Raw genomic sequence first — 25,807 nt, forward strand, 5'->3', positions numbered from 1 at the left:
CCCATCCTGGCTAATAGCCACTGATGGACCTATTCTCCATGAATTTATCTAGTTCTCTTTTGAACCCTGTTATAGTCTTGGCCTTCACAACATCCTCTGACAAAGAAGGGTTAACCAAGATGAACACAGGTATATTGTGTTATACTTGTTTTCAAAACTGCAACAGTCTCAATACACTCTGTTTAATTCCTGAATACTCTTTAGAATCCTTTATCCCAGGTGCTGATGCCTCTTTCACTTACACTGACTTCAGTGGGGTTACTCTTCATATCCGTGTGAGAGGAGAATCAGGACTGCAGGCTTTAACTGGTAAGACAGAGCAATTCACCAGGTCCCTCATCTGCTTAACAAACTGGCAGAAGCGTACATATGGAGACAGACTGGACTACTAACCTTTCTGTGATAAAGGACCTGTATGAAGCATGCATTTATATTTCTCAAAGATGTCTGGAAGAGTCCAGACCAACAGACAAAAGTGCAGATCAGATTTGTTCTCCCGGTAGGAAGGACCATCAACATGTACAATTTGTTCAGGATCATTATATGAAAAAGTTACTTATCTATTATTTTATACCTATTGTGCCATTCATCAGCAACTCAGCTTCATTTCACATCACAATGAAGGCTGGGCTTTTAGCGCTAGGGGCAGTTTTTGCTCAAGGACTCTAAGAGCAAAATGGGACCACTGGCATATTGACTTAAGCTGTGCTCTCATCATCTTTCCCAAACTAAAAAGGATTGGGCTGTACCAATTCCAGGAAGTGGCACTGAGGATTCAGTAAATGGCACTCTTCACGCTGAATCAACACTGACCCAGTGTTCCAGCATGGTATTGGGAGCATACTGTCCTTCAGAAGAGATGTATAACTGAGACCCTGACTGAGTTGTTATTAAAGATCGATGGATTTCTTGTACAAGTAGAGTTGTTAGCCCTACTCCCCTGCCAAATGAGTAATTACGTTCTGCCTCCCTGCATTCCTAGGTGTTTGGACTAGAGGAAGGAGCAGGCAGGCCTGTGGTGCGTAATAAGATTACAGTTTGTTTGCCTCTTCTTTCCTTAAGCAATCTCTTAAAGTGTTACAGATCAAGAATAGTTTTAATAGAATGCATAGCCCTGCATGGATTATTCAGTCCGGTGGAATGGAGGCTATGCTGTCTTTTTGCTGTCCGAAAATCACTGCAGGAAGAGATACTACACAGTATCTGATCTGTAATCCTGAATTGCTTTTAGGATTACAACAAGTTCAGGATGAAATTTCCTCAGGTTTTGAGTGTAGTGGTACTTTACAATAGGTAGCTGAGGCAAACCTATTGCTCAAAGAGGGATATAAAGCCCCACATTCTCTCAGACAAGGGTTATGTGATCAAAGTTTCTCCTTCCTTGCACAGACACAGCAGAGCTCTCTACCTACCATGAATCTTCTTCAAATGTGACTGCAAAAATAGAGTACTGGATGTGAAGTGTGGGTTACACTGGTAGAGTTATGCTGAAGAAACTTGCATAGTAAATCTATGTCTGGGTCAAGCCATGTCTATTAGTTCCTTGGGTTGTTCACCACCAAATTCACTTGTAAAGATCATGCCCCTAGTTTATCTTTTTCCATACTATGCTCCCATCTGCCACCACCAGTGTACAAATTAGCCCCTGAATGGTAAATCAGTGAAAGTTACATTACTTTACCACTCACACCCATTGGCCAACTTAGTCCACCCTTTATGGTATGCCACCATTGAATTTAGAACAAAGACTTCCATGGAAGATGCAATCTTCACCAAATCTGAATTTTTAAAAGCCAAGGAAATTTCATCCTCTTGATACACACTTCAGTGCCTGCAGGAAACCTGTCACAAACAAATACAGATGCTGAGATCTGACACAGGTTTCTCTGCCCAGCCACTGTCACAATGTGAGACCCATCAAAACACAAAGAGCCATCACCAGTTGGCTTGTACTGGATCATTTTTTGTTGAAGTTCCAGCTGAAATAGCAATGACAAAAACCCTGGATCCCAGGGGGCAAAGTTTAAAAGCCCAGGAGGGGTTGCAATTCCCTTCTTGGTCCGAGCCTCTGAATTTCTTTACAGGGAGACAATCCTTAGATTATTAGAATTCAGACCATGTAAAAGAAACCATCTTTTCACTATAAAACATTTTATTTCCCATGAAACAACATGAGAGCCCTGTAACATTTCACAGTACATGTTAGCAGGGACCTCCTGGAGAGGGTGCTTGAATTACAAGGTAATACTGCCTGCTTCATGTGATGCTGAGTTAATTAAAATAAAATATATGGCATGCAGTTACTTGTTTTATTATGCAAAGTCAAAGAAGGCAAGTCAGGCCTGATCAAAGACATGTTCATTGATAGTAAAGCTTTTCCTGATTCTGCTCCTACTGACTTAAGTAAGGATGGCAAGATCAGGCCCTAAATCTTATTATCATTCTGGGCTGAATTTACACAGAGATATTTCAAACTGTGAAGAAGGTGAAAGCAGGTTGGATATCAGTAGGTGAATGTGGGCTGTACGATGGGGAAGCCCTTCCTCACTCCACCATCTGAGAGAGGGAAAAGGGGAATCTGTCGTCTCCTTGACTAAAGGATGCAAGAGAGCTTCGGCTGGGAAACTTAGACCTGGCCTACACTACAAAGTTATGTCGACATAAGCTGCCTTGCATAGATCTAGATGTGCATCTATTTATGCTTAGATTTGTCTCCCACCCCGATGTAAGTGCCCTGTTGCAGCGACACAGTAACACCACCTCAGCGAGTGGCCCTGAGACATGATCAATGTACCATGTTGCCTATATCAACTCTAGCAGTCCTCCAGCAACTGTCCCACAATGCCCACTGCCGACTGCTCTGGTCACAGTTGTGAACTCCGCTGCCCATGGCTCACATAAACCGGAAAGCACCACCTTCGCTCCCCCCACACTTTTAAAGCCCAGCAAATGTTTGAAATGCCTTTTCCTGATTGTCCAGCTTGGCGAACTCACCTAGAAGCTCTCTATTGTTGTGTGCTACTGACCGCTTACCAGGCTGGCTGCATGCTTCAGATGTGCTCCAGCTTGGAGTAGACAGGAGATATTGCAGGGAACAGCAGCAGTGACACGTGAAAGTGAGGAACTGCAGCAGCCATACCAAAAGGCCAGAGAGGCCAATAGTCACTCTGGTATCAAGCTGCAGACCCACTGTTTTTACAAAGATCTGCATGGCATACTTGTCAGGCTCCACCACCACCCTGGACACCTCTGAGGAGCCTGAGTTGCAGGCCCTGGCATGAACAGCGAGGATGAGGAAGAGAAGGAAGAGGGGGGCCATGCATGAGGGTCCAGCTATGCCACGAGCCAGGACCTGTTTGAGACTCCACCACACTCCAGTCAATCCTGGCAGTTGAGCACGGGTGAGCCCGACACAGGGGAAGGAATCTCTCTGGTAAGTGTATAAATGTATTTCACATTACTATGAAGTACTGATGGCATCCCATCTGAACAGGACATAGCTATTGACTTTTCATTAATTTACTCATACTAGAAGAGGTAGTGGTACAACAAAGAGGTAGAGTTGCTATTTGCTGGGTGAGCTATGTGGAGCAGTTTGTTTATGTGCACAGGGATGTCCCTTGAATCCTTCTGTGAGATCTTGATGGAACTTTCATGGAAGTATACTGCAGTCTTCTCCTGAAGGTTTCTAGGGATGACAGCCTTATTTCTTCCTTCCTGGTAGGACCCTTCCCATACCAGTCGGTGATAACTTTGGCAGGCACCATTGCAGTAAACAGGCTAGCAGCACATGGGCCCGGGCGGCTTCAGGACACCAGCAGCAGCTGGGCTGTCTGGGCCTTTGTCACCCTCAGGAGTGAGATATCAGCTAAAATCACCACTGCCTGTGGAAAACGGTGCCAGTAATCAGTGTCTTTACCTGGTATTCATCGTTTCATGCACCTGAGCAATTCTCTCCTCATTGCCCTCACCCCGGTGTGTCATACTTATCATGGCTGGTTTTGTGAGTGGCACCATGCACAAGCACTCCGAAGCAGAAGTATCAATAAGCATGTCTTGTTTGATAAAACTTTAGGGGAGCAAGGGAAGGGCGTTCTGAAGCTTAAGTTTTACTTTCCGTTGTGACTATACCGACAACGGTACCTCTGTGTGTTTTATCTGTAGCTGCTGCTGTTGTGTCCTTCAGGGGTTCCCCCTCCACACCTATGGAACACGACTCAGAGAAGGCAGAGAAAGAAGAGGACTTGGAATGACATTTTCGTGAAATCATGCAACCCAGTGCTGCATTGGTGCATGAGCAGAGGGCTTGGAAGGTGAATATTGCAGACTTTATGAAGAAGGACAGAGCAGACAGAAGAAAGGCACAGGAAGGGGTACCAGGACATAATGGGGCTTCTTTGGCAGCAAACACTGATGCTGTAGACTCCAGGATCGTGACTGGCATTTCAACACGCCAATCGTAATCTGCTGTTTGGGAAATCACTGCTTGTAGCTTTCTGAACTGTTCGTATTCTTAAAGATGCAACCTTCAGTCATCTGCCCTGACCAGCCAACACTGATATCAGTGAACTGTCCCTGGGGATCCACCAATGCTTGCATAACCATAGAAAAGTAGGCCTTTCTGTTAATGTACTCTCTGGCAGGGTGGTCTGGTGCCAAAGAAGGGATAAGCATGCCATCTACTGCTCCACCAGTTCGGGAACCCCATTGCTGCAGATCCAGCCACTATGTCCCGTACTATCCACTATGTCCCAGTTACCCTTGCACAACCCATTTCTGCCCCACCACACATTGCCAAATCGTCCCAAAAGACAGTGTACTGGAGGGTGGTAGGTTGCACACTGGGATACCTACCCATTGCACACTGCAGTGTGCATTGATGCAGACACTCCAGGTGAGTACGCGCAGCACTGACGCAAGAAGCCAAGTACCCATGTGCACAAGCAATGTACTAACTGCAGCGGCTTTATGCTGACCTAACTTGCGTCAGCAAAAGTTTGTAGTGTAGACGTGGCCCTAGTCTGTTGCAGCGTGGCCACTTTTAAATTCTTCTTTGACACATTAGAGCAGTGGCTCTCAACCTGCGGCCCATGTGACATCCTCAGGGCCATAGAGGTAGTATTGGAAGTGGCCCACATAACACATTGTGGGGCCACATATGCGGCCCACAGCGATAAATAGGTTGAGAACCACTGTATTGGAGGATAGTCAGTGCTTCCAACCGTATTCACATGAACCATTCATGGCAAATAGGCTCAGCAGAGCAGAGACTCCACCTCTGGGGTTAAACATATTCAGGAGTGATTGTTCCCCCCTTGAAAGAGGGTATGATGGGGGGAGATATGTGGTATTAGATATTTTTTAGCTAAATACAGAAGCTTGCTTGGAAAATTCAAATGTTATAATCAAGCTGTCTTCTTTGTTAGACTGCTTTACTCTTCCATGATTAGTTAAAGCAGAGATGGTCTGAGCAAACTCATATTGAGATTACATTGAGACTAAAGTCCAGGTCAGGATTTGACCAGGCAGAACTCTTATGAGCTAATCTCATGAGATTTGGGCCCCAAACGGTGGATATCTCATGAGGTCAGCTTTTTCTGAGAGATACCCACCAACCTGGACTGAAGAGCCGACCTTCTTGCCACATATGAACTGAAACTAGAAAACAGGGCAGATCTACCTCACAGCCAAAAGCCCAGGTTCCGACTCTCATCCAGGGATTCTAACCTGACCCATCTTCCTGAAATCCAGAGGGATTCAAACGTGAGATTCTGATTTTGGCCCATCTCCAAACACTGGTGTCAATCAGGAGTAACTCTATGGAGAGCAGTGGAGTTACATCAGAGTAAACACATCAGAATCAGACCCAAGGGAGTTGTTCAGTCCATGTAATTAAGAGATTGGCAGTATTTCCATTTATATTGCTTAACTGGACTTTTGTGTGCCATCACTGTGATATGAATAAACGTCTCTGAATGAAAACATCTATATTTTTCTTGTTGCACTTGCCTAGTGCTCATTAAAAAGACCTGATACCAGCTTCAACTAAAGAATAGATATCTAATGCTGAATTCTACCATTCTTAATCCAGCAAAAGTCCTGCTGACAGTGAATTTGCTTGATTAAGGAACACAGATATAGGCTCCTATGCTACAAAGTCCCATTATTTTAACTACTTCCACCATGGGACAGAGTTGTACTGCTTTAACTCTACTGATATATTTCAGAGTGGTCGCCGTGTTAGTCTGTATCAGCAAAAAGAACGAGGAGCACTTGTGGTGCCTTAGAGACTAGCAAATTTATTTGAGCATAAGCTTTCGTGGGATAAAACCCACTTCATCGGCTGCATGCAGTGGAGAATACAGTAGGAAGAGATTATATATACACACACACACACACACACACACACAGAGAACATGAAAAAATGGGTGTTGCCATACCCACTATAACGAGAGTGATCAGTTAAGGTGAGCTATTATCAGTAGTGTGTATATTTATCTTCCTACTGTATTTTCCACTGCATGCATCCAATGAAGTAGGTTTTAGCCCACGAAAGCTTATGCTCAAATAAATGTTCGTCTCTAAGGTGCCACAAGTACTCCTTTTTCTACTGATATTGTTCCCCTAGCATGGATGCAGTTATAATGGTATAAAAGTGCTTATATAGGTATAGCTTATTACTGAAGGAGAAGGGGGATAAGTTATATTGGTAGAAGGCACCTTTATACCTGGATAACTGCATCCACACTAGGGGTTGTATCAGTGTAACTATATCAGTAAAAAAATTACTTCTCTATCCAAAATAGTTATACTGGTACAAAATGTGTGTGTAGACCAGGCCTAAGATCCTCCATTCTTCATTCAGACAAAACCCCCATTGCCTTCAGAACTGCACAAAGGTTGGATTACTGCATAAGGATACCTTAGTGGGCATTTTGCCCAAGTTGGGCCTTCAGTATTGGGTCTTAAGTCTCTTACTAGTTTTTCTACATCACATGCAGATATAATTGCATGTAAATGTGACTGCACACGATACATTTATCCCCTTTGCAAAAACATTCATTTTCTTGATATACACAGTGTGGTTTTTTCCCTACTCATTTATTACTGACTGTCAAAAGTAGTTGGGATCAGGGATAGATAATAAAAATAATGTAGAGAATATTTCAGAGCTTGCAATAGTAAATCATAATTGAGGCAAATAAAAAAAAATGCAATGATGTGACACAGAATGTGACAAAAAGAAAACTTTATTTGGTAAAGCAAAGCAAAACCAATAAAACTGAATGACATGAATAAGTGATGCAAACAAGCAATTTCTGCATTTCCTACATGCAAAAAAAAAAAAGGGGGGGGGCAATTCTGCTGTCCTGGCTCAGGCAAAATTCCCACTGAAGTCAATGGAATTTATTGCCTAATTCAGTTCTGCAGGTCTGGGCCCCTTATTTATTTTTTTTCACATTTTTAAAAAATATATTTTATTTGTTCATTGTGAATAGATTAAAAATACAGTATGCAGCAAGATCATTCCAGAAAGTTTGTCAAAAAACATACTTTTCTCTTTAAAGGAATTGCATAAAATAAGTTGTGCATATTTCTGTAAACATAAGTTTAACTAAAAAAATTGACTGTCATGTCTGTTGTACACCGAAATATCTGTAAGATACCATATTTGTGCCAAGAAGTAAACTAAATCACTAACAAAATGTAAGATTTTGAAGACAAAGTATTAACAATGACAATATTTTGCCTGTTGAGTTGTATAACTTGATATGCCTCAAATCTATGAAGAAGTTTCTGTAATTATACCAATAACACAATTCAGTGAATTAATCTGCATGCCAAAAAGTGTTAATAATTACCCTCTTTGAGCCCTGTGTTTATATTTTGAATTTTAACACTCAAATCTCCTCCCCTTTCTATAGAGGGCAAGTGTTTGCAAAGAAGAGTTGATGTAGCTTACAAAGGAAAACCACAATGATTAGCTTTTATATCTTTACAATAAAAACATGTATTATTTATCTATCTATATTATTTATTTATATAGTGCCTACAGTGGGCGAGCCACTTGTAGACTGTATGCACATTTTTTCCAATTTTTTCCCGTAGATATACGTAAATGCCTGTCACTATTCCACTGTTTGCAAGATCGAATGATGCAGTTGTCTCTCAGAGCTGACATTTTCTTGCAACTGTGTTTCCCAACAGGAGGGAATGAAGTCACTAAGGAAGCGTTGCTCATGAGCATGCTCACCCCTATCTATGGGTATTACCCATTCTGTGCACTCGCACAGAACTGCACCTGTTCCATTTCAAATAGAGCTCTGTGCATGCTACAGAGAAAGAGGTAGGATTTGCCCCTTAACAATCTCTGCAATTAGATGATGAAAAGATGCCAAAATCTTATACCTAAACTGCAGTTTCCCATTATGAACATCCCAACTATCTGACTTTAAGTAACAATTGGTAATTCTGAGTGTATACTTCCAAGATGGCCCCAGGGAAGACCCACTCTACACACAGAAGAGAAAGGCGCAACACTTTACTGACCCAATCCATCAAATCATTTAACCATGTGCTTTACTGTAAGCATGACAGAAGTCCCATTGAAATCAATGGGCTTCAATTAATCATGTGCTTAAAGTTAAACGTGCTTAAAATGCTTTGCTGGAGCAATAGTAAATATTCAACACTCTCTTCCCGTAATAATGACACTGTCATCCTAACCCTTCTGTGTGTCAATATGCACTCTCAGAAGACGGTAAAAAGACCCACCTTACAGCTGCATGTCCCATGATGACAGTAATCAGTCAATCACCTCAAAATCAGAACTAAATAAATAAGACCAATAAATAGATCCAGTTGCTGTACAGATGGCACCGGACTCTTGACATAAAACTATGAGCTTAGTCTAAGATTCTCTCTTAAATGGTATCTAATGAGGTGGGGGGTTTTTTTGTGTTTTTTTTTGCAACCAGCACAAATACATTTTTAACAAATAGATATATAAGGCCTTTTTAATATGTTCTCATTGACTCGTAAAAAACAGAGATCCTTTAGGATATCTTAGCGTGAACATCAGAAGGGGCCAAAACTCAGGTGTGCAACTACAGACTGTGAATCACTAGTACAACAGAAGATGAACTTTGTACCTTTATGGCTATTATTTAGAGAATCAGTACACTCAAATTTTATTGAGCTGCTGAATAGATTATTAAGCAAACAGCTTAAATCTTTTGTACAGTAATTATAGTCTGAGTGCTTTTTACATAACTTACGCACAAAATTATTTAGAATAGAGGGGTAGTAAATGTACATACATTTTTGGTCAGTTTCTCTAACCTCTTTAAATGTCCCTATTTAGAAATGGTTGGGAAGGGTATTTCTTAATGTTAAGTGCACTGCGAATGGAGATTTCACTGTAAGAACTAAATGATACCAAGAAATCAGTAGACTACAGACTTTTTTATGGTACCTTTTGGGAAGCATATCATAGGTCCAGTAGGGTGATATGCAACTTAGACTATTGTATTAGGACAATAAGATACAATACAAAATGTTGCAAAAAAATCTCCATTTACTATTGTGCCTGGTCTACACAACGAAATCAGCTTGACCCAGCTACATCAGTCAGGAGTGTGAAAAATCCACACCCCTGACTGATGTAGTTATGACCTAACCCATCGGCATAGGTAGTGTCTACAATGAAGCATTACAGCAGCAGCTGTGCCACTGTAGCATTTCAAGTGTAGACTAACCCTCGGTGAAATCTTGGCCCCATAAAAGTCAATGGCATTTTGCCACAGATTTCAACAGACCCAGAATTTTACCCTAACACTTTTAAAGTACAGGCCTACTACATAAAAATGGCACTCCTATATTCAATGGACCTGCTCTCCCTGTGTGTATTCAGAGTTATGACTGAAATAAGTTTTTACCTCTTTTCAGAGGCCACACAGATATGGGAGAGGGAGCTGGAATGCCTCATCAAGAGAATTGTTAGCTAAGTTCTGATTGTGGAATTTGCATTGTTGGTGATGAGCGACCTGAAGAGAAACCATTTTGACTTTCAAGACCCAGCTTGATTTTCAGGGTGAGTACTTAGAAAAAGCATTTTTTCATTTGCAAACTGAGAAGACGGCATCTGGAATCAGTAAAGGAAGAAAATAAACATGGTGCCCCCAATGATACCATTTTTACAGAGAACTGCATTGTAAAGAGTATTATTAGCATAATTCCATTCCCGATTGCTCCGGTTCTTGGGTTTATTTCACAAGGGGAATTAAAAAAGGGAATTTCTGCATGTATGTTTACATGGAAAATGAAGAAGTGCCTGAAATAAACCAAATACTGATGTAAAAGTGCTTTGAACTTAGAAATGTGTGTTTTTTGTGGGGAGTGGAAGAGGAGTAGTAGTAGGAAGAAATAAACACACTGATACTCTGCTATGTAAAACAAAAAAGTGTGCAATGCAAGCTGACATCAGCTTCATTTTTCTGAAATTAATCAGGGTCCTCACATCTAATAGTTAAAGGTTATAAAAGATCAAGTTCGTAGATACTGCAGCTTTGAAGTATAGATAAAAGTACATTATAGCACCCCCAAAATACAACCTACATTTGTATACTTTTCCCCTCAGAATAAAGTTAGAAAATTAAAATATGAAAAACATAAATCAGTAGCAACACTTAAAAATACTTTTTTTTTTTTTTTTGGCAAAGTAACAGTCTATAAAAAATTATTTTTATATACAAGAGCTGCCTCATTTGAAGTTTCATTCCTCCATCATTGCCCAAGCTTCTTCAGCTTTCTGGTAGTACTGATTTGCCAATCTGCCCTTCATGGCTTGTATTGCTGCTTCTGCTGCTTCTGTATACAACTCTCCTAGGAAAAGCAGTTTGAGAGTCATGTCAGTAGGCCAAAGAAAAAAAGTTTCTTCCTCTCTACAAACAGTACAGGTGCCGGAAGTTAAAGAAGGAAAAAAAGAAAAGAAATGGAGGTCAAGTTACAGGGCCAGACCTCAGCTGGTATAAATCCAGGTAGCTTCATTGACATCAACAGAGTTATACTGATTTACACCAGTTAAGAATCCGGCACACAGTGTTAAAATTCAGAGACAGGGCTAACTACTGATATGGCAACAGAGTGACATTTTCCGATGTCCTTACAAGGATCATAAATGCAACAGGCCAGTAACCAGCGAAAAAAAGTCTTATGAATTTTATTTGCAAACATCAAGATTACACAGAACCAATTAGCATGTCATGCACTGAGAGTCAAATGTCTGCTCCTGCGAGGTGCTGAGCACCCTAAACTCCCACTGAAGTCAAGGAAGCGGAGGGTGCTCAGTAATGCCAAAAGGGATTTGCCACACTGGACCGAACCAGCTCTGATCTTCCACTGTCTAAAGTATCAGCAAAATATCACTTGACAGTTTTGCCTCACATTAGCTGGAGCCATTACAGTTTCACCTATAATCCTACAGCAGTGTTCTTCACTGCAAGGCCCACGAGCCAGTGGTGACTCCCATGGACCCTAAATCCGGCTCCCTGTCGATCGCGCTTTCCGATGGCAGAGGGCCTGCAGCTAAGGCAGGGGGTGTGGGCTCTGGGAGGGGGCTCAGGGCTGGGGCTTAGTGTGCATGAGGGGGTATTGGGGGCTGGCTCTGGGAGGGGGCTCAGGGCTAGGGGAGGAGCTTGGGGTGCAGGAGAGGGTGTGGGGGGCTGGCTCCAGGAGGCTACAGGTTGGGTGGTGGAAGAGCTATTCAGAACCTGCCCATTGAAGGGACGGCACTTACTTTGGGCGGCCCCAGCCTCCCGCTGCTTCTGGAAGGGACTAACGCGCCCCTGCGGCCCCTGGGGGCATGTGGCTCTGTGCGCTGCCCCTCTCTGCAGGCACCGCCCACGCAACTCCCATTGGCCACAGTTTCCAGCCAATGGGAGCTGCGGGGGCAGTGCTTGCAGGCAGGAGCAGCGTGTGGAGACCTCTGCTCCCCGTCCCGTATCCTCCCGGGGCGTGCTGGCTAACACACAGCTGTTTTATAAGTTGAAAGTAAGCCAGCTCCTAAGTGGTTTTGGGGAGCTGGTAAGAGGAAAAAGTTGCTGGCTCCAGAAACCAAATCAGGATTCTTGCCAGCAGTGAGTCCTGACTGAATCTGCCTACCCGTTCCTGGCACACTCTCTCTGCCAATGGCTTCCACTTCTTCTGTGCCCAATCTCCCACTACTACAGAGAAGGGGACACAAATGAGATAGAGAGGGACCAGTTTAGAGCACAGAATAACTACATGCAGGGAGAAAGGCTGCCGGGCTGGCAGTGTGAAGCTGCTGGCCTGCTTGGGTGAGGCCTGGAGCGGACAGTTGGCCCACTCCACAGGGATCCACCCGTGTTCAACAGGGCAAGGTTAGGGATCATTCAGGTGAGAGGGGGAGGTGGGATTCCTTCTGGGTGAGGATGCAGATGAGGAGAGGGACTTGATGCCCAACTCAGGACTCAGAAGACCCTGAAACTTGAGAGAGCAGGGTTCAATTCCTGCTCCACCACAGACTTCCTGTGTGTGCCTCAGCTCCCCATCTATACAATGGGGATAATAGCATTGCCCTACCTCACAGCGGTCTGGGGAGGACAAATACATTCAATACAGTGAGTGCCTCAGATACTTTTGTAGGTGGGGAGGGGGCACATAAAAACCTAAGATGGATAAAGAGCTTAGAGCCCTCAGGATGAGTATTGCATTCTAAGGCCTAGCACAGCAAATCCATGTCCCCTAAACCCACCCTTCAAAGACCTTTGCAATGGCATGTTAAACATCACCCAACGTGTACCTAGACTCATTCAAATATTAAGGAAAACGGACATACACGGCACTGCCACAGCACACCAACAGGAATGGACCAAGTCAACATCCTACCTGATCTTTGTGGATCCTTGGCCAGGTGGAACCCTCCTGTCATTAGCATCTCAGCTTCCCTTGCCAGGAGCAGATACCGAGGCTCATCCTGAGTTCCATCGTATTCACCCCCTTCGTCATAATCGGTCATGTTCAGTGCAGCATTGTACCAGTGCAGGGCTTCCTTCCAGTCTTGGATTCTGATTTTTAAAATAATTTTTAAAACAGGTTACCCTAAGAAATGAAGAAGTTTTACTTTGGAGCTATAGAGCTCAATCCTGCAAAGTGCAGAGCACACTGACCCAATCCAGCAAAGCACTTAACCTTGTGCTTACATTTAAGCAGGTGATTAGTCCCACTGAATATGCATTACAGGATCCAGCCCTCTAATGATGAATGGGGCTAAATTCACTTTACATCCATTTGGGATTCACAGGGATGAAATGATGGATTGCAATGGCTCAACAAGTTCATATTGTTTTTGGAGGCTGCATTCTTGTACTCTAGAATCTCAGTTTTCTTTTAAAAAAATAAGCAAGTCTCTAGCCTGTATGCTTGTAAAGATAACATTAAAACTGCAAATCAAGTAAAAACTGATGTCTGTCTGAGCCTTAAGAAATAGCTGTGGTGTGAATTGCCCCATTCATTTCAATATGATGTTAATTCTTAAGCCTAATGATAATTTAATATCAGTTTTGTTAAGTGTTTCATTGCTGATCAAAACATATAAGAAATAAAAGGGATGATTATTATTATTAAAAGGGATGGTCATATTATGAAGAACTGTGCAATCGACTGAGTGGCATCTTGTTTTGGCATCTCAAGTGGGCAGAGTTTGGTTTGAGGTTAGATCTTGGGAGAGTATCACAAATACACACACATGATCTCCCTGGATTCTGAGCTGAATGGCTATATTAATATGTCCCATTCAAGGCTGGCATTACTAATAAGACAAAAGGAAGAAGGGTGTAATCCTTTATCCATCACCTGGTATGTTTGGTACTTAGGAAAATTCATCTAATGTTGTAATTTTTTAAAAATTATGTCATTTTAAAATATACAAAATTAGTGAACAAGATGTTATGTAGTTCTTGGCAAACCACACCTTGTATTTTTGAGTCACAGCCATCCTGTTGTAATTTTGGCTGTATCAGCCTTTTCCATTATAAACTCTGAATTTCAGAGGCTTGCTTAATAGCTTAGCTATAAAAGTTGTAATTAAACTGCTCCAAAATGAGACCAGCCATTTTAAAGTTATAATTAGAGCAGTGGTTCTCAACCAGGGGTACGTGTACTGCTTGGGGTACGCAGAGGTCTTCCAGGGGGTACATCAACTCATCTAGACAGTTTCCTAGTTTTACAACAGGCTATGTAAAAAGCACTAGCGAAGTCAGTACAAACTAAAATTTCATACAGATAATGACTAATTTATACGGCTCTATACAGCTCACTGAAATGTAAGTACAATATTTATATTCCAATTGATTTATTTTATAATTATATGGTAAAAAAGAGAAAGTAAGCAATTTTTCAGTAACAGTGTGCTGTGACACTTTTGTATTTTTATGTCTGATTTTGTAAAGAAGCAGTTTTAAGTGAGGTGAAATTTGTGGTACGCAAAACAAATCAGACTCCTGAAAGGGGTACAGTAATCTGGAAAGGTTGAGAACCACTGAAGTAGAGTGCTTGCCACATGAAAAGAGATTTGCCAGTTTAAGACATTTTTCATACATCTTAAAACTTCAAATCATCCTTGATTTAAAATAACACCATCAACTTAAAAATCACACTCTTCTCTGACATTTTTTGCTATCATTATTAAAAGTAACTAGAATGACTGACTGAAAGTGATTAGAAAAATGATTATTCTTCTATCTTTTTCAATGTATTTACTTTGTACATTTTAGAGCACATTGTTTACAGGAAGTTTCAGTACTTCCCCTGTGTCAGTCTGTCTGTTTCCCCTATTGTTTGGGTCTTTCACAATGCAACAGGGAAAGAACAATAATGTTTTTTAAAATAGGAAAATGTAATGGTAAAACCTCACCTGAAGTGACTTTTAACTTAATTTTTAAGTGACTACATTTCACACTGACAGTTTCTTATACTCATTTTTTCACTGACCCTTACTTTTTGAGGACCTGGCCCTACTCCCATTAAAACCAATGGCAATTTTACCATTGACCTCAGAGAGGAAAGCCTCAGGCCTTACCATAAGTAAGGCGGAAAGTCATCATAGAATCATAGAATATCAGGGTTGGAAGGGACCTCAGGAGGTCATCTAGTCCAACCCCCTGCTCAAAAGCAGGACCCATCCCCAATTAAATCATCCCAGCCAGGGCTTTGTCAAGCCTGACCTTAAAAACTTCTAAGGAAGGAGATTCTACCACCTCCCTAGGCAACGCATTCCAGTGTTTCACCACCCTCCTAGTGAAAAAGTTTTTCCTAATATCCAACCTAAACCTCCCCCACTGCAACTTGAGACCATTACTCCTTGTCCTGTCCTCTTCCACCACGGAGAATAGTCTAGAACCATCCTCTCTGGAACTACCTCTCAGGTAGTTGAAAGCAGCTATCAAATCCCCCCTCATTCTTCTCTTCCGCAGACTAAACAGACTAAAGTCGCTATAGTGCAGCGAGCTTGTGCAAGCCCCACATAAGCCTTAGTGGAAAATCCTGCCTGCTCCTTTGTGGCGAGGAGTGCCCCATAAAGCAGCAGAAGTGGTGTGGTTCCAATGTGCAGGGACAATTAGACTGTGTCAAGGTTCCTCCCCCACTCTGAACTCTAGGGTACAGATGTGGCGACCTGCATGAAAACCTCCTAAGCTTACTTTTACCAGCTTAGGTTAAAATTTCCCCAAGGTACAAATTAATTTTATCCTTTGTCCTTGGAATATCCACTGCCACCACCAAACTAACTGGGTTTACTGGGAAACGTAGTTTGGACATGTCTTTCCCCCCAAAATCCTCCCAACCCTTGCACCCCACTTCCTGGGGAAGGTTTGGTAAAAATCCTCACCAATTTGCATAGGTGACCACAGACCCAAACCCTTGGATCTGAGAACAATGAAAAAGCATTCAGTTTTCTTACAAGAAGACTTTTAATAGAAATAGAAGTAAATAGAAGTAAAGGAATCACCCCTGTAAAATCAGGATGGTAGATACCTTACAGGGTAATTAGGTTCAAAACATAGAGAATCCCTCTAGGCAAAACCTTAAGTTACAAAAAAGACACACAGACAGAAATAGTCATTCTATTCAGCACAATTCTTTTCTCAGCCATTTAAAGAAATCATAATCTAACACATACCTAGCTAGATTACTTACTAAAGTTTTAAGACTCCATTCCTGGTCTATCCCCGGCAAAAGCAGCATATAGACAGACACACAGACCCTTTGTTTCTCTCCCTCCTCCCAGCTTTTGAAAGTATCTTGTCTCCTCATTGGTCATTTTGGTCAGGTGCCAGCGAGGTTACCTTTAGCTTCTTAACCCTTTACAGGTGAGAGGATTTTTCCTCTGGCCAGGAGGGATTTTAAAGGGGTTTACCCTTCCCTTTATATTTATGACAGACTGCTATGTGGATTCATGAGCCATTGCCCCTGGAGAGTGAGGGTATGCATCCCAGGGTTACTGCAGCTACACTGAAGTCTGGGGGCAGCAATCTCTTAGCCTTATTCACATATACACCAGTGTGTCTTGAATATCAGGGCCAAATTCAAATATGCACACACAGCTCCCATTCACATCAATGAGACATGCAACCCAAGTATCCAAGAGCAGGATCTGTCTCTCAATCTGTGTAACTCTTCCCTTCTGTGGTGATATAATATTATAGTCCAAATTCTGCTCTCACGTACACCAGTGTAAATTTGAAGTATCTCCATAAAATTCAGTAAATAATAATAAATAATAAAAAGCACGCATGTAAGTGAAAGCCCTGCAATTAAAAAAAATCTTTTGCATGGGCAATCAAACATTCTAACCTACAAGTTATTCATTCTCTCACACACACACACACACAGTACCTGTTTGAACCAAGATTTACACCTGTGTCATATGCTCTTGCTACCAGAATCATGGAAGGCCGGTCTCCAGCTTCTGCTGCTCTCAGTAAATAATCAAATCCTTTTACTCGGCTTTCCTCTGTGTTCTTTGAAAGCAAAAGCAGAAACAAATACTAAAATGGATACATCTAAAATGCCATCATTCCTTCCCTTAGTTGTAGGTACAACCCCCACAACCCCAAATGAAGTCAAAAGGAGTTGCAGGTCTTCAGCACTTTTTGAAAAATCAGGTCCAAGGCCTCCAAGTTGGGCACCAAAAAGTGAAGGACCCAAAATCAGAGGCCAGTTTTGAAAACATAGGCCTCAATAACTTATCTAGAGCCATGAAATTAATCTGTGGCAAAGACAGGAATAGAAGCTGGTTATATTGTTCCTAGTTCTAGGTCTTAATCACAAGACCACCCTTCTTCCCTCCAAATGCATGCCTGGGATTGTTGGATATCTCAATGACTATACTATTAGTATTATCACTGGGCAGGATGATTTGCTGCTCCTATTCTAGACAGGACACAAACAATCCTAGGATGCTTTACTTTGTATTTTGGTATTTTCAGTATTTCTATACCTCTGAAGTGACCTCTGAAAGAATGTGATGTGGCAGCTGGGAATATATGAGTCCTAACCCAACGATGGCTTCCAGTTCTCCACAATCAGCAGCATGCACCAGGTGAAAAAGAGCGGATTCCTGATCCCACTCCTGATCCTTCGCACAGAAACGTCCAGCTTCGTGGTAGCGAACCATGGCCAGATGGACCTACAACATAGCATGAGTGACATTTTATTTAGAAAATTTAAACAGTCATACCAACTGTGGCTCTAATGCAGTGGTTTTCAAACTTTTTTTTCTGGTGACCCAGTTGAAGAAAATTGTTGATGTCTCGATGCAACGGAGCTAGGGATGAGGGGTTTGGGAGGCGCTCAGAGCTGAGACAGAGGGGTGGGGTGCGGGGGTGAGGGCTGAGACAGGAATGAGGGGTTCAGGCTGTGGGAGGAGGGTCTGGGCTGGGGCAGGGGTTGGGGTGCAGGATGGGGTCAGGACTCTGGGCTGGGGCCAGATATGACGGGTTTGGGGTGCAGGAGGGGGTTCCAGGTTTGGGTGGAGGCTCAGGGCTGGGGTGCAAGAGTGGGTCATGGCTCTGGGCTGGGGGTGCAGTCTCTCGGCTGGGGATGAGGTGTTTGGGGTGCAGGAAGGGGCTCTGGGGGGGCTCAGGGCTGGGGCTTAAAATTAACCATGTGCTTAACTGCTTTGCAGACAAGTATCTGGGGGAGGAGGGGGAAGGAGGTGAAGAAAGCAAGTGATTGTACATGAGAGCGAATTTAGTGCTTGTGAAGGGAGCCAGTTCGATAATCCCGAGGACAAATAGCTCTGTTTTGTCTATAAAACAGACATAGGCTGGCCAGCAGCAACTGTAAACACCACTTACACAGTGTCTTCCTCTAGTGGCTAGACCACATAGTAGTTTATGAGTCTCTACTGCCTGAGCTCAAAGATCCAGGTCTGCAAGGCGGCAGTTGCCACAGAAGCTTCCACCACTTTGCCTCACCAATGTGCCTTTAACTGTGACCTGGTGGGACTATAACAGAGCACTGGGCCTTGGGGTGCATGTCCCAGTCCCAGTGCACTTATTACGGCCCTTGGGCCCTTTAAAACAGGGAGCTTTGCTTGCAGGGCACACGACTAGGAGAAAGCACTGTCCTACAGGAAATCAAATATAGGGCTTTTTGCCATGTATGTAGGGGCAGCAAACAGGAGAGGCCCTAGCACACAGAATCTCTAGTCTGGAACACTATAGTAGCTAACAAAGGTCTGTCTGGGGAGGGGAGTGCAGAGGAGAGGGAGATGTGTCATCCCCCTCCCCATCTGCAGAAAGTGGGAAAGGTCTCTTACCAAGATTGAAACCCTGGCTCCACCAAAATCAAGGGCAAAACTCCCATTGACTTATATGGGGAAAGGATTCCACTCCAAGTATTTTCTATTATTTTGAGCTGTTTAAAATCTTCTCTTCAGTAATAAACTCCACTTGAGGAAAGGGACATGGAACTGATCTCAGGCATTGGGGATTTTTGTAGACTGCCCCCACCCCATCTGCCCAATGGCTTATGGACTGACCCTCCTGAATATATCAACATTGCTCTTTGCCTGTCTGCACAGTTGCCAGCTCATTGAGGGGGCGTTTGTTACTATATAAACAATAATAAAATATACTTCTCAAGTTGAAAAGAACAGAATTAAAAGAACCATTAACACCTTCCCAAGGATGGATTTCCCAATTTTCTTTTCAAGTTCCAGTGCATTGAGTCTCTGAACTTCCACTGCAACACAGGATGGTCTATGGACGTGGACTCTGGAAGAATTGTAGAGATTCCACTTCTCCACACTGACCTAATAAAACCCACAAACTTGTATTATAAATAAAATGATGTCAAGTCATTTAACTATGTTACCCCTCAGAAACTGAAGTGTCTGTTAAAGCTATTGTTTTGCTAGCAAATCTTTTAATTTAGGGTACTGATTTAAAAAGGCATGTTAATAGTTACCCAAAAATATAATCACTTCTCTCACAAAAATCTCAAAGCAGCTCTCTCTTTCTAAGCACACTAAGGCAGTAAACAAAATTACCTTCACATTTTGCAGCCTTAAAATCACAGCAGCTAAAACAAGGCACCACAGCTAGGCCCAAGCCAGCAAAGCCTATGCTTAATTTCAAGCATGTGAATAGTCCTGTTGCAGTCAATGGGGCTACTCATGCTTAAAGGTAAGCATGTGCTTAAGTGCTTTGCTGGACTGGGGATTTAAATAATAGCATTTTAGATATGGCTCATGCTTAGCAGTATTGGGGAAAACTGAAAACATCTCAATCAAAATGCTATGGAGCCTGGGCAAACAAACGTGTGTTGGTGTTTGCTGGATTGGTCCAATTCAAACTGTAACTCAATAGCTGTAATGCTTCTTAATAAACTGCATTTTTCACGACCAGGGGTGGATGGGAATCACTAGCACAATACAACACCATGCAAAATTATCCCTATTAAAGAAAATCTCATAATACATGTTTTATGTTTGCTGTCAAAAATCTCTTTTCCTTTTTCTGCTCGATATAGGACCTTGGTTTTATTTCCATAACCACAGAATACCTTTAATAAATGGATTATTCTAAAAGTTACATTTTTAGAAAGTGTGAAAACAGATACTTTTTTTAATCTCAGAGAAAATGCATAGCCCCGACAGCTATTTCAACATTCTTCAGGAATTGTAGGCTTTACAAAAAAGATCATCCAACCATGTTTAGGGCACATTGCAACAAATATAGCACAAAAAGGAAATCAAATCTTGTTATGTAAAGGAAACAAAAACATAATAATTGTGTAAGTGAGAAATTCAAGCAGAATCATTAGTTTACTCAAAGGATTGTTTTTAGTGGTCACAGAGGGTTTATTTACAACCATGTTTTTCTCTCATTGAAAAATTTAGAAAAGGGAAACAACATAGGTGAAAATTATTAATATAAAATTTTATTAATCAATTAAAAGGAAAGAAAATTAACTTTTGATGTAGTCATGTGAAGTTTGGTGACAGATAAAAATTAGGCCAGAATGGTAAACTATTGTCTGCAGAGATTTCTGCTCTATTTACCCTTGCAGAACTTCCCAAACTGTCTTCATCAGATTCACGTCTTCGGTTGCAGTTTGAATGGCCCTATGTTAATGTAAAGATTTGTATCATTTAATTTATGCCTGGTGTGTTCCGTCCATTGCTAAGGAACAATTTTTTTTTACCAGCAAAATCAACAGTGACTATGATGAAAAGAACTTATTTTGTTTTCCCCCCAATTACGTTGCAATCTACGAAAGAAACCTGTTGAATTGATAAAACTTACAGTTCCAAAACTTTAATCCTATAAACTGAATTATTCCATTAGACAGACAAAAATGTTATCTTTGTCTCCTCAAAGATGACATTTTTGTTGCAAAAGATCTGACAACGTTTTAAGCACAGTCATATTTGCTCTGCTCTGCACCAATCAAAAAGGTATTTAAAAAATTTAAGACAGGAAACATTTCTTTAAAAGTTTATGATTTATCAGAGAAACCAACAGCCGCACAGAAATTCTGTACAAGTATGTTAACAGTTGACTGCAACATTAACCTGTGTAATGCCTCAGGTTATATAACATGCAGCAGACCTGGAAAGCAGGTGGTCTTTGAAAGTGAGCCATACTCATAGACCTTCATTCTAACAGGTAACCTGTCCCAGTGCATGATTGTAAAGCACAATACAGAGCACCTCAAGAAACAACATGCAATCACACGGACTATTTTTAAGGCGATACTGGAAATACTCTTTCCCTGCAAGCAACTGCAATAACACATTCGAGTTGAACAATCTATTTTAAAACATATGGGAACGTCTTTCCAATTGTTGTCCATTCACTCACTGCACAGGTCAGATCAACAGGATGAAAAGGAAATGCAAACTCTTTTACTAAACTGCCTTCAGTTGGGGTGGGGACCCCATGGGGCCTTGTTAAATCCAAAATAAAGATCCTTACCCTTTCTCGATGATCCATATCTTCCAGGTCACTTCTCTTTTCACTGGGGCACCCACTGTCTCCACCATTTTCAGAGTCCTACAGACCACCAAAATAAAGGCACAGCATCGGAGTATCAGTACATTCTCTTGTAAGGGTCTCATCCTGCAGACCCTCACTCAAGCAAAACTTCCACTAACTTCAATGAAGGCCAAGAGGGAGGTTGACTTTGTTTTTGTGTGTTTTGTTTTGTTTTTGTGTGTCCTCTCTTGGATACTTTGTGTCCAGTTAAGGAGGAATAGCAGTCTCAGTTGTGAAGGCCCTGCCTAGACTATGGAAATATCCTAAAAAGCCTATAGTTGTTCCTTCAAGTGAGTTTTTCTAACTGGCATTCACAGAGACAAAATCCATGAGGATTTTATCTGCCTTTCACACCACAGAAGCCTGCACAAGCCCCTGAAAGATGACATTGGTTCAAGGAAATGGACAGACACCTTTACTTTGCATTAAAATGTGTTGGACATAAATGAACTTCTAGAGGAACAGAGAGAATAAATGGTCATATTTTTTATTAGAATATGAAATGTCCTCCCTTGATTATGGACAGCTGGTGCATACAGTTTATGTGGCTTTCTACAGCATTGAGGACAGGCACATAGCTTTTATTGTTTTTACTGAATGATGCCCACAGGCAGTCCTTTAAAGAGTCATTTACTGAAGCAAATGCAAACTTATCCTTTTTCAGAAAACCACTTACCCTTTGGTTATCAAGACGGTCATGGTCTTTGTGAACCAAGTTATCCACTTCATTGAACACAGGCCAGTCTAAGAAGAATAAATTTTTGTTTGTTATTCTGGAAACAGATGATGATGTGGCAGGAAGGAGCTCTGGGTAATGTAATCTTACTCCTATTAAAGGGTTTTCACGAAAACTCCTCATTAAGATGAAATACAGACATATTTTGGGTCTGAGCAGAATTATGTTACTGAGCAGAAATATTTTAGACATGGCAATGGTGGAAGAGGAGCTTTTAGCATAAATAAAACGTGACACTCAATAAAATTAAAATCAGTTTTTGTTAAAACACCCAGGAGCCCCAGACTAACTTTCATAAAGTTGTATACAGAGAAGGCAGATGGCTCACTCACGAAGCATGTCCATCTTATGTGGTGTTGCTGAGGAGGGAGAAGAGGGTAAGGAGTCAAATGCCACATCACTCATGCTCTCATCTCCAGAATTTTCAGACAGGCGGAAAAGCAGAGGAGGCCGACTACCAGAGATTGTTCTCACCCGGCTACTGCCACATTTTTCCTCTGTGCCACGTACAATTGTCTGAGCAGATTCCTTGGTAAAGGAACATGAAAATCCTATCACTCACGCCTTCCTTCACTATATTCTGAGTATGGTGTATATAAGAACATACACAAATATTTAGTAATGGGCTTATACATATAAATATATGTATATATGTGCATGCATATATGTATGTACAAATGAAAAACAAACACACAACGGATGAAATCCTAGCCCCACTGAAGTCAATGGGAGTTCTGCTATTGATTTCAGTGGGGCCAGAATTTCACCCCAAAACTACAGTCCATATTCTGCAGTCCTTAACCAAATAAAACCCCTGTAGAAAACAATTGGAGTTTTGTTCAATTAAAGAATGAGCAATTTGAATCTTTGTTCCCATAATTATCTGTTGTCACCATGATCTTCTGAAACTATTAATGGTTTGGGTGCTTTAAAATCTATTTTATGAACATGCTATAGGGTTTCATGCTCATATCTACAGCATCAATTTAGGAACCAGTAGTGGATAACTCAGCTTCAGACTACTATATTTTAAACTTAGCACAAAGAAACTTACAAGCAGTTTGTTACTATGATCCAAGACATGCTTCTCTTTAGGTGAAAGATCAAAAGGTGTAAGTCCCATACTTCTGCAAATCTTGTTACAGGCATGAGAATGAAAGAACAAAGCCATACCCCGTACACCTGGGGATAATAAAAGAATTTAGTGAAGAAAGATTTTATCAACAAGAATTTAGATTTTAGAACCCCTAAACGCCTTCCTTCAAATTATTCATTCAGCTATGCCACAATATTCTGGATCACCTTTCAATTTTAAAATACTACAGGCCTAAAATGGAACTACCCCAAAACAAACACACACACACGCACTTACTTTCTATTTTAAAATCTCTGCTAGCTTTTCTCTATCATCCCTTTAAATCAATGTCTTCAAAAATGTTAAAATCTTAGAAGCTCTGGCTGTAATGCATGTAAGATATATTGCAATAAACAATTAAAAAACCAGGGCAAAATTCAGTCCCATACAAAAGACTCACACAAACCCTAGGCAGATCTGAATGAGAGAGCTTAAATTGTAAACAAGGTTATTCCTCCATCCACTCTGCTGGATGCATTCTAGTGATTTGGCGGGGAATTTACTGCTCTCAAACTGCAGGAAGCTTTTACATAACATGAATCTATAAGACTGGAGCTGGCAGGATGTGGAAAATGTTTTTCTTTTTAAAATAGGCATCCTGAGTCAAGACCAACTTTTCTATTTTAAATCCACCATTTTGCAGAGCTTCACATACGGTTGGGGTACCTTCCGATACACAATGACACAAATTAGCAGGCACTGGAGGTGGAAATTTCTCAGTTGTTCGCATTCTGATCATCAGGAGTTTGCCTGCTCTCCTCATACCCAAGTTCGTGCTGCTTAGAAGGAGAAAAAGCGTTCATAAAAATATTAACTAGCATTATTGATTTCACCTAGGTTGCCGTCTCCAAAGTCTGTGCCACTTTCTGTGTGGATCTGAGGGTCTGTATAAAGATCGCCAACTCCCTGGATATCAACAATAATGAGCTGGTGTCCTGAACGCTCAAATGTGAAGTGACTAAAGGCCTGTAGGGAAATTGTAAAATAATTAAGCGATGGAGAAGGAAATCAAGACAATATAAATGGGCCAACAGGAGGTGAAGGAGGAAACTTAATCCTCATTTTATTGAGAACAACAAGATACCTGACTTTATTTTTCTATTTTAATTTTTTTCATTGACACTTTAAGGGCAATTCATTAGGATATCCTGGCCTGATGCACCGCTGATAAACCTGATAAACCAGTGTAAAGTTGGAGTAAGCCACTGTTGAATTAGGCCCAGTGTAAATAGACGGATAATAACAGCTAGAGATGGAAAAGTCCTATTACATCGGAGTCCATCCCTTGCAAGTGCAGGATACAGCCCTCCGAGAGGGAATCAATCCAAGACCACACTTGGTGGCAAATCCTCGTTGCCTTACTCATGGGAAGTCAACAGGACAGCTTGTGTTGAAAAGCCAGAAGGATTTGGCATGTGGCCTTTAATTTTAACTCAAAGGCCAGAAAGAAGCACAGTCTATTGTTGGCAAACTATCTGGCTGAACATTACTCTGCAGATTGTATGTGAAGCTGCATTACCTTCAATGAAAAATATTAACTAAAAACAATGGTGTAAGCCTAAAATTAAATACTGGGGGGGGGGGTGTTGTTCCCCAGGAGCCACATGGGGTGGGGACCCTTTGTAAGCAGATCTCTAACATGGAAAAGGGGAGGAGGGGGTGTCTTCAGCCTGGACCCCACACAGTAGGGAGTGGATGGGCTGTGGGGCAAGAATAGGAAGGCCAAGTGGGTGAGCTGAAGGGGATATGCATCATTCCCTCCTCCCATACTGGGAATTCTATTTTCCAATGGAGCTCCACTCCTTTAAAAGTGGAATTAAGAGACCGCTATTATGAAGGACAGAACTAAGGAGAGCAGCAGCAGGATGTGGAGTCACAGAGGCTCAGCACAAACAGCCCTCCACCTCCCAATCTCAGGACTATGGAGTTTGGGGGCCAGACCCCTGTGTCTTCTGTGGGTAGGCAGACCCCAGTCCCCAACTGCCAAAGGGAAATGTAAGCATATTCACATAGCTTTCCTTTCTCTAGGGCCTCCTTGTGTGAGCTGTCCTATAAGCTGCAGTGATCTGGCTCTAGGAACATAATTAAGACTGCAAAACGTATGACTGGGCTCTTTAAATACTGCATTTAAAGTGTGCCAAGCACAAAAATAATCCTGCTCTTTTGCATACAGCTGGGACATTTGGCACCTCCTGGGAAGGCCTCCAGAAGGGCTCTGTATTTAATTTTAGGCTTACACCATTGTTTTTAGTTAATATTTTTCATTGAGGATAATGCAGTTAGATAAACACTTTTAGTGCAGCAAATCTTATGAAATATTTTGTTCCCAACCTCTGAAAGGATAGTGCTGATTCCACAACGTGCAAAAAGCCA

At 41.7% G+C, this 25,807-nt stretch overlaps 1 protein-coding gene across 5 annotated transcripts in view; it reads right to left on the minus strand.

The window, feature by feature from the left end:
- Window positions 1-7,232: 7,232 nt before the first annotated feature.
- The window catches only part of EEF2K (eukaryotic elongation factor 2 kinase), a 44,563-nt gene continuing 25,988 nt past the window's right edge, over window positions 7,233-25,807 (minus strand). For 4 of the 5 annotated variants that reach the window (XM_077828208.1, XM_077828209.1, XM_077828211.1 and 1 more), the window contains 11 exons: window positions 24,268-24,400; window positions 23,354-23,481; window positions 22,632-22,827; window positions 22,240-22,307; window positions 21,504-21,581; window positions 20,588-20,650; window positions 19,202-19,336; window positions 17,519-17,707; window positions 16,915-17,039; window positions 12,910-13,088; window positions 7,233-10,884 (listed from right to left, as the gene is read on the minus strand). In XM_077828208.1, coding sequence (XP_077684334.1) covers window positions 10,775-10,884; window positions 12,910-13,088; window positions 16,915-17,039; window positions 17,519-17,707; window positions 19,202-19,336; window positions 20,588-20,650; window positions 21,504-21,581; window positions 22,240-22,307; window positions 22,632-22,827; window positions 23,354-23,481; window positions 24,268-24,400 — 1,404 coding nt within the window. In that variant the 3' untranslated portion in view covers window positions 7,233-10,774. The remainder of the gene's footprint in view (window positions 10,885-12,909; window positions 13,089-16,914; window positions 17,040-17,518; window positions 17,708-19,201; window positions 19,337-20,587; window positions 20,651-21,503; window positions 21,582-22,239; window positions 22,308-22,631; window positions 22,828-23,353; window positions 23,482-24,267; window positions 24,401-25,807) is intronic. The other variant, XM_077828210.1, reaches the window with a different exon arrangement.

Source organism: Eretmochelys imbricata, chromosome 10 (genome assembly GCF_965152235.1).
Source record: "Eretmochelys imbricata isolate rEreImb1 chromosome 10, rEreImb1.hap1, whole genome shotgun sequence".
NCBI lineage: Eukaryota > Metazoa > Chordata > Testudines > Cheloniidae > Eretmochelys > Eretmochelys imbricata.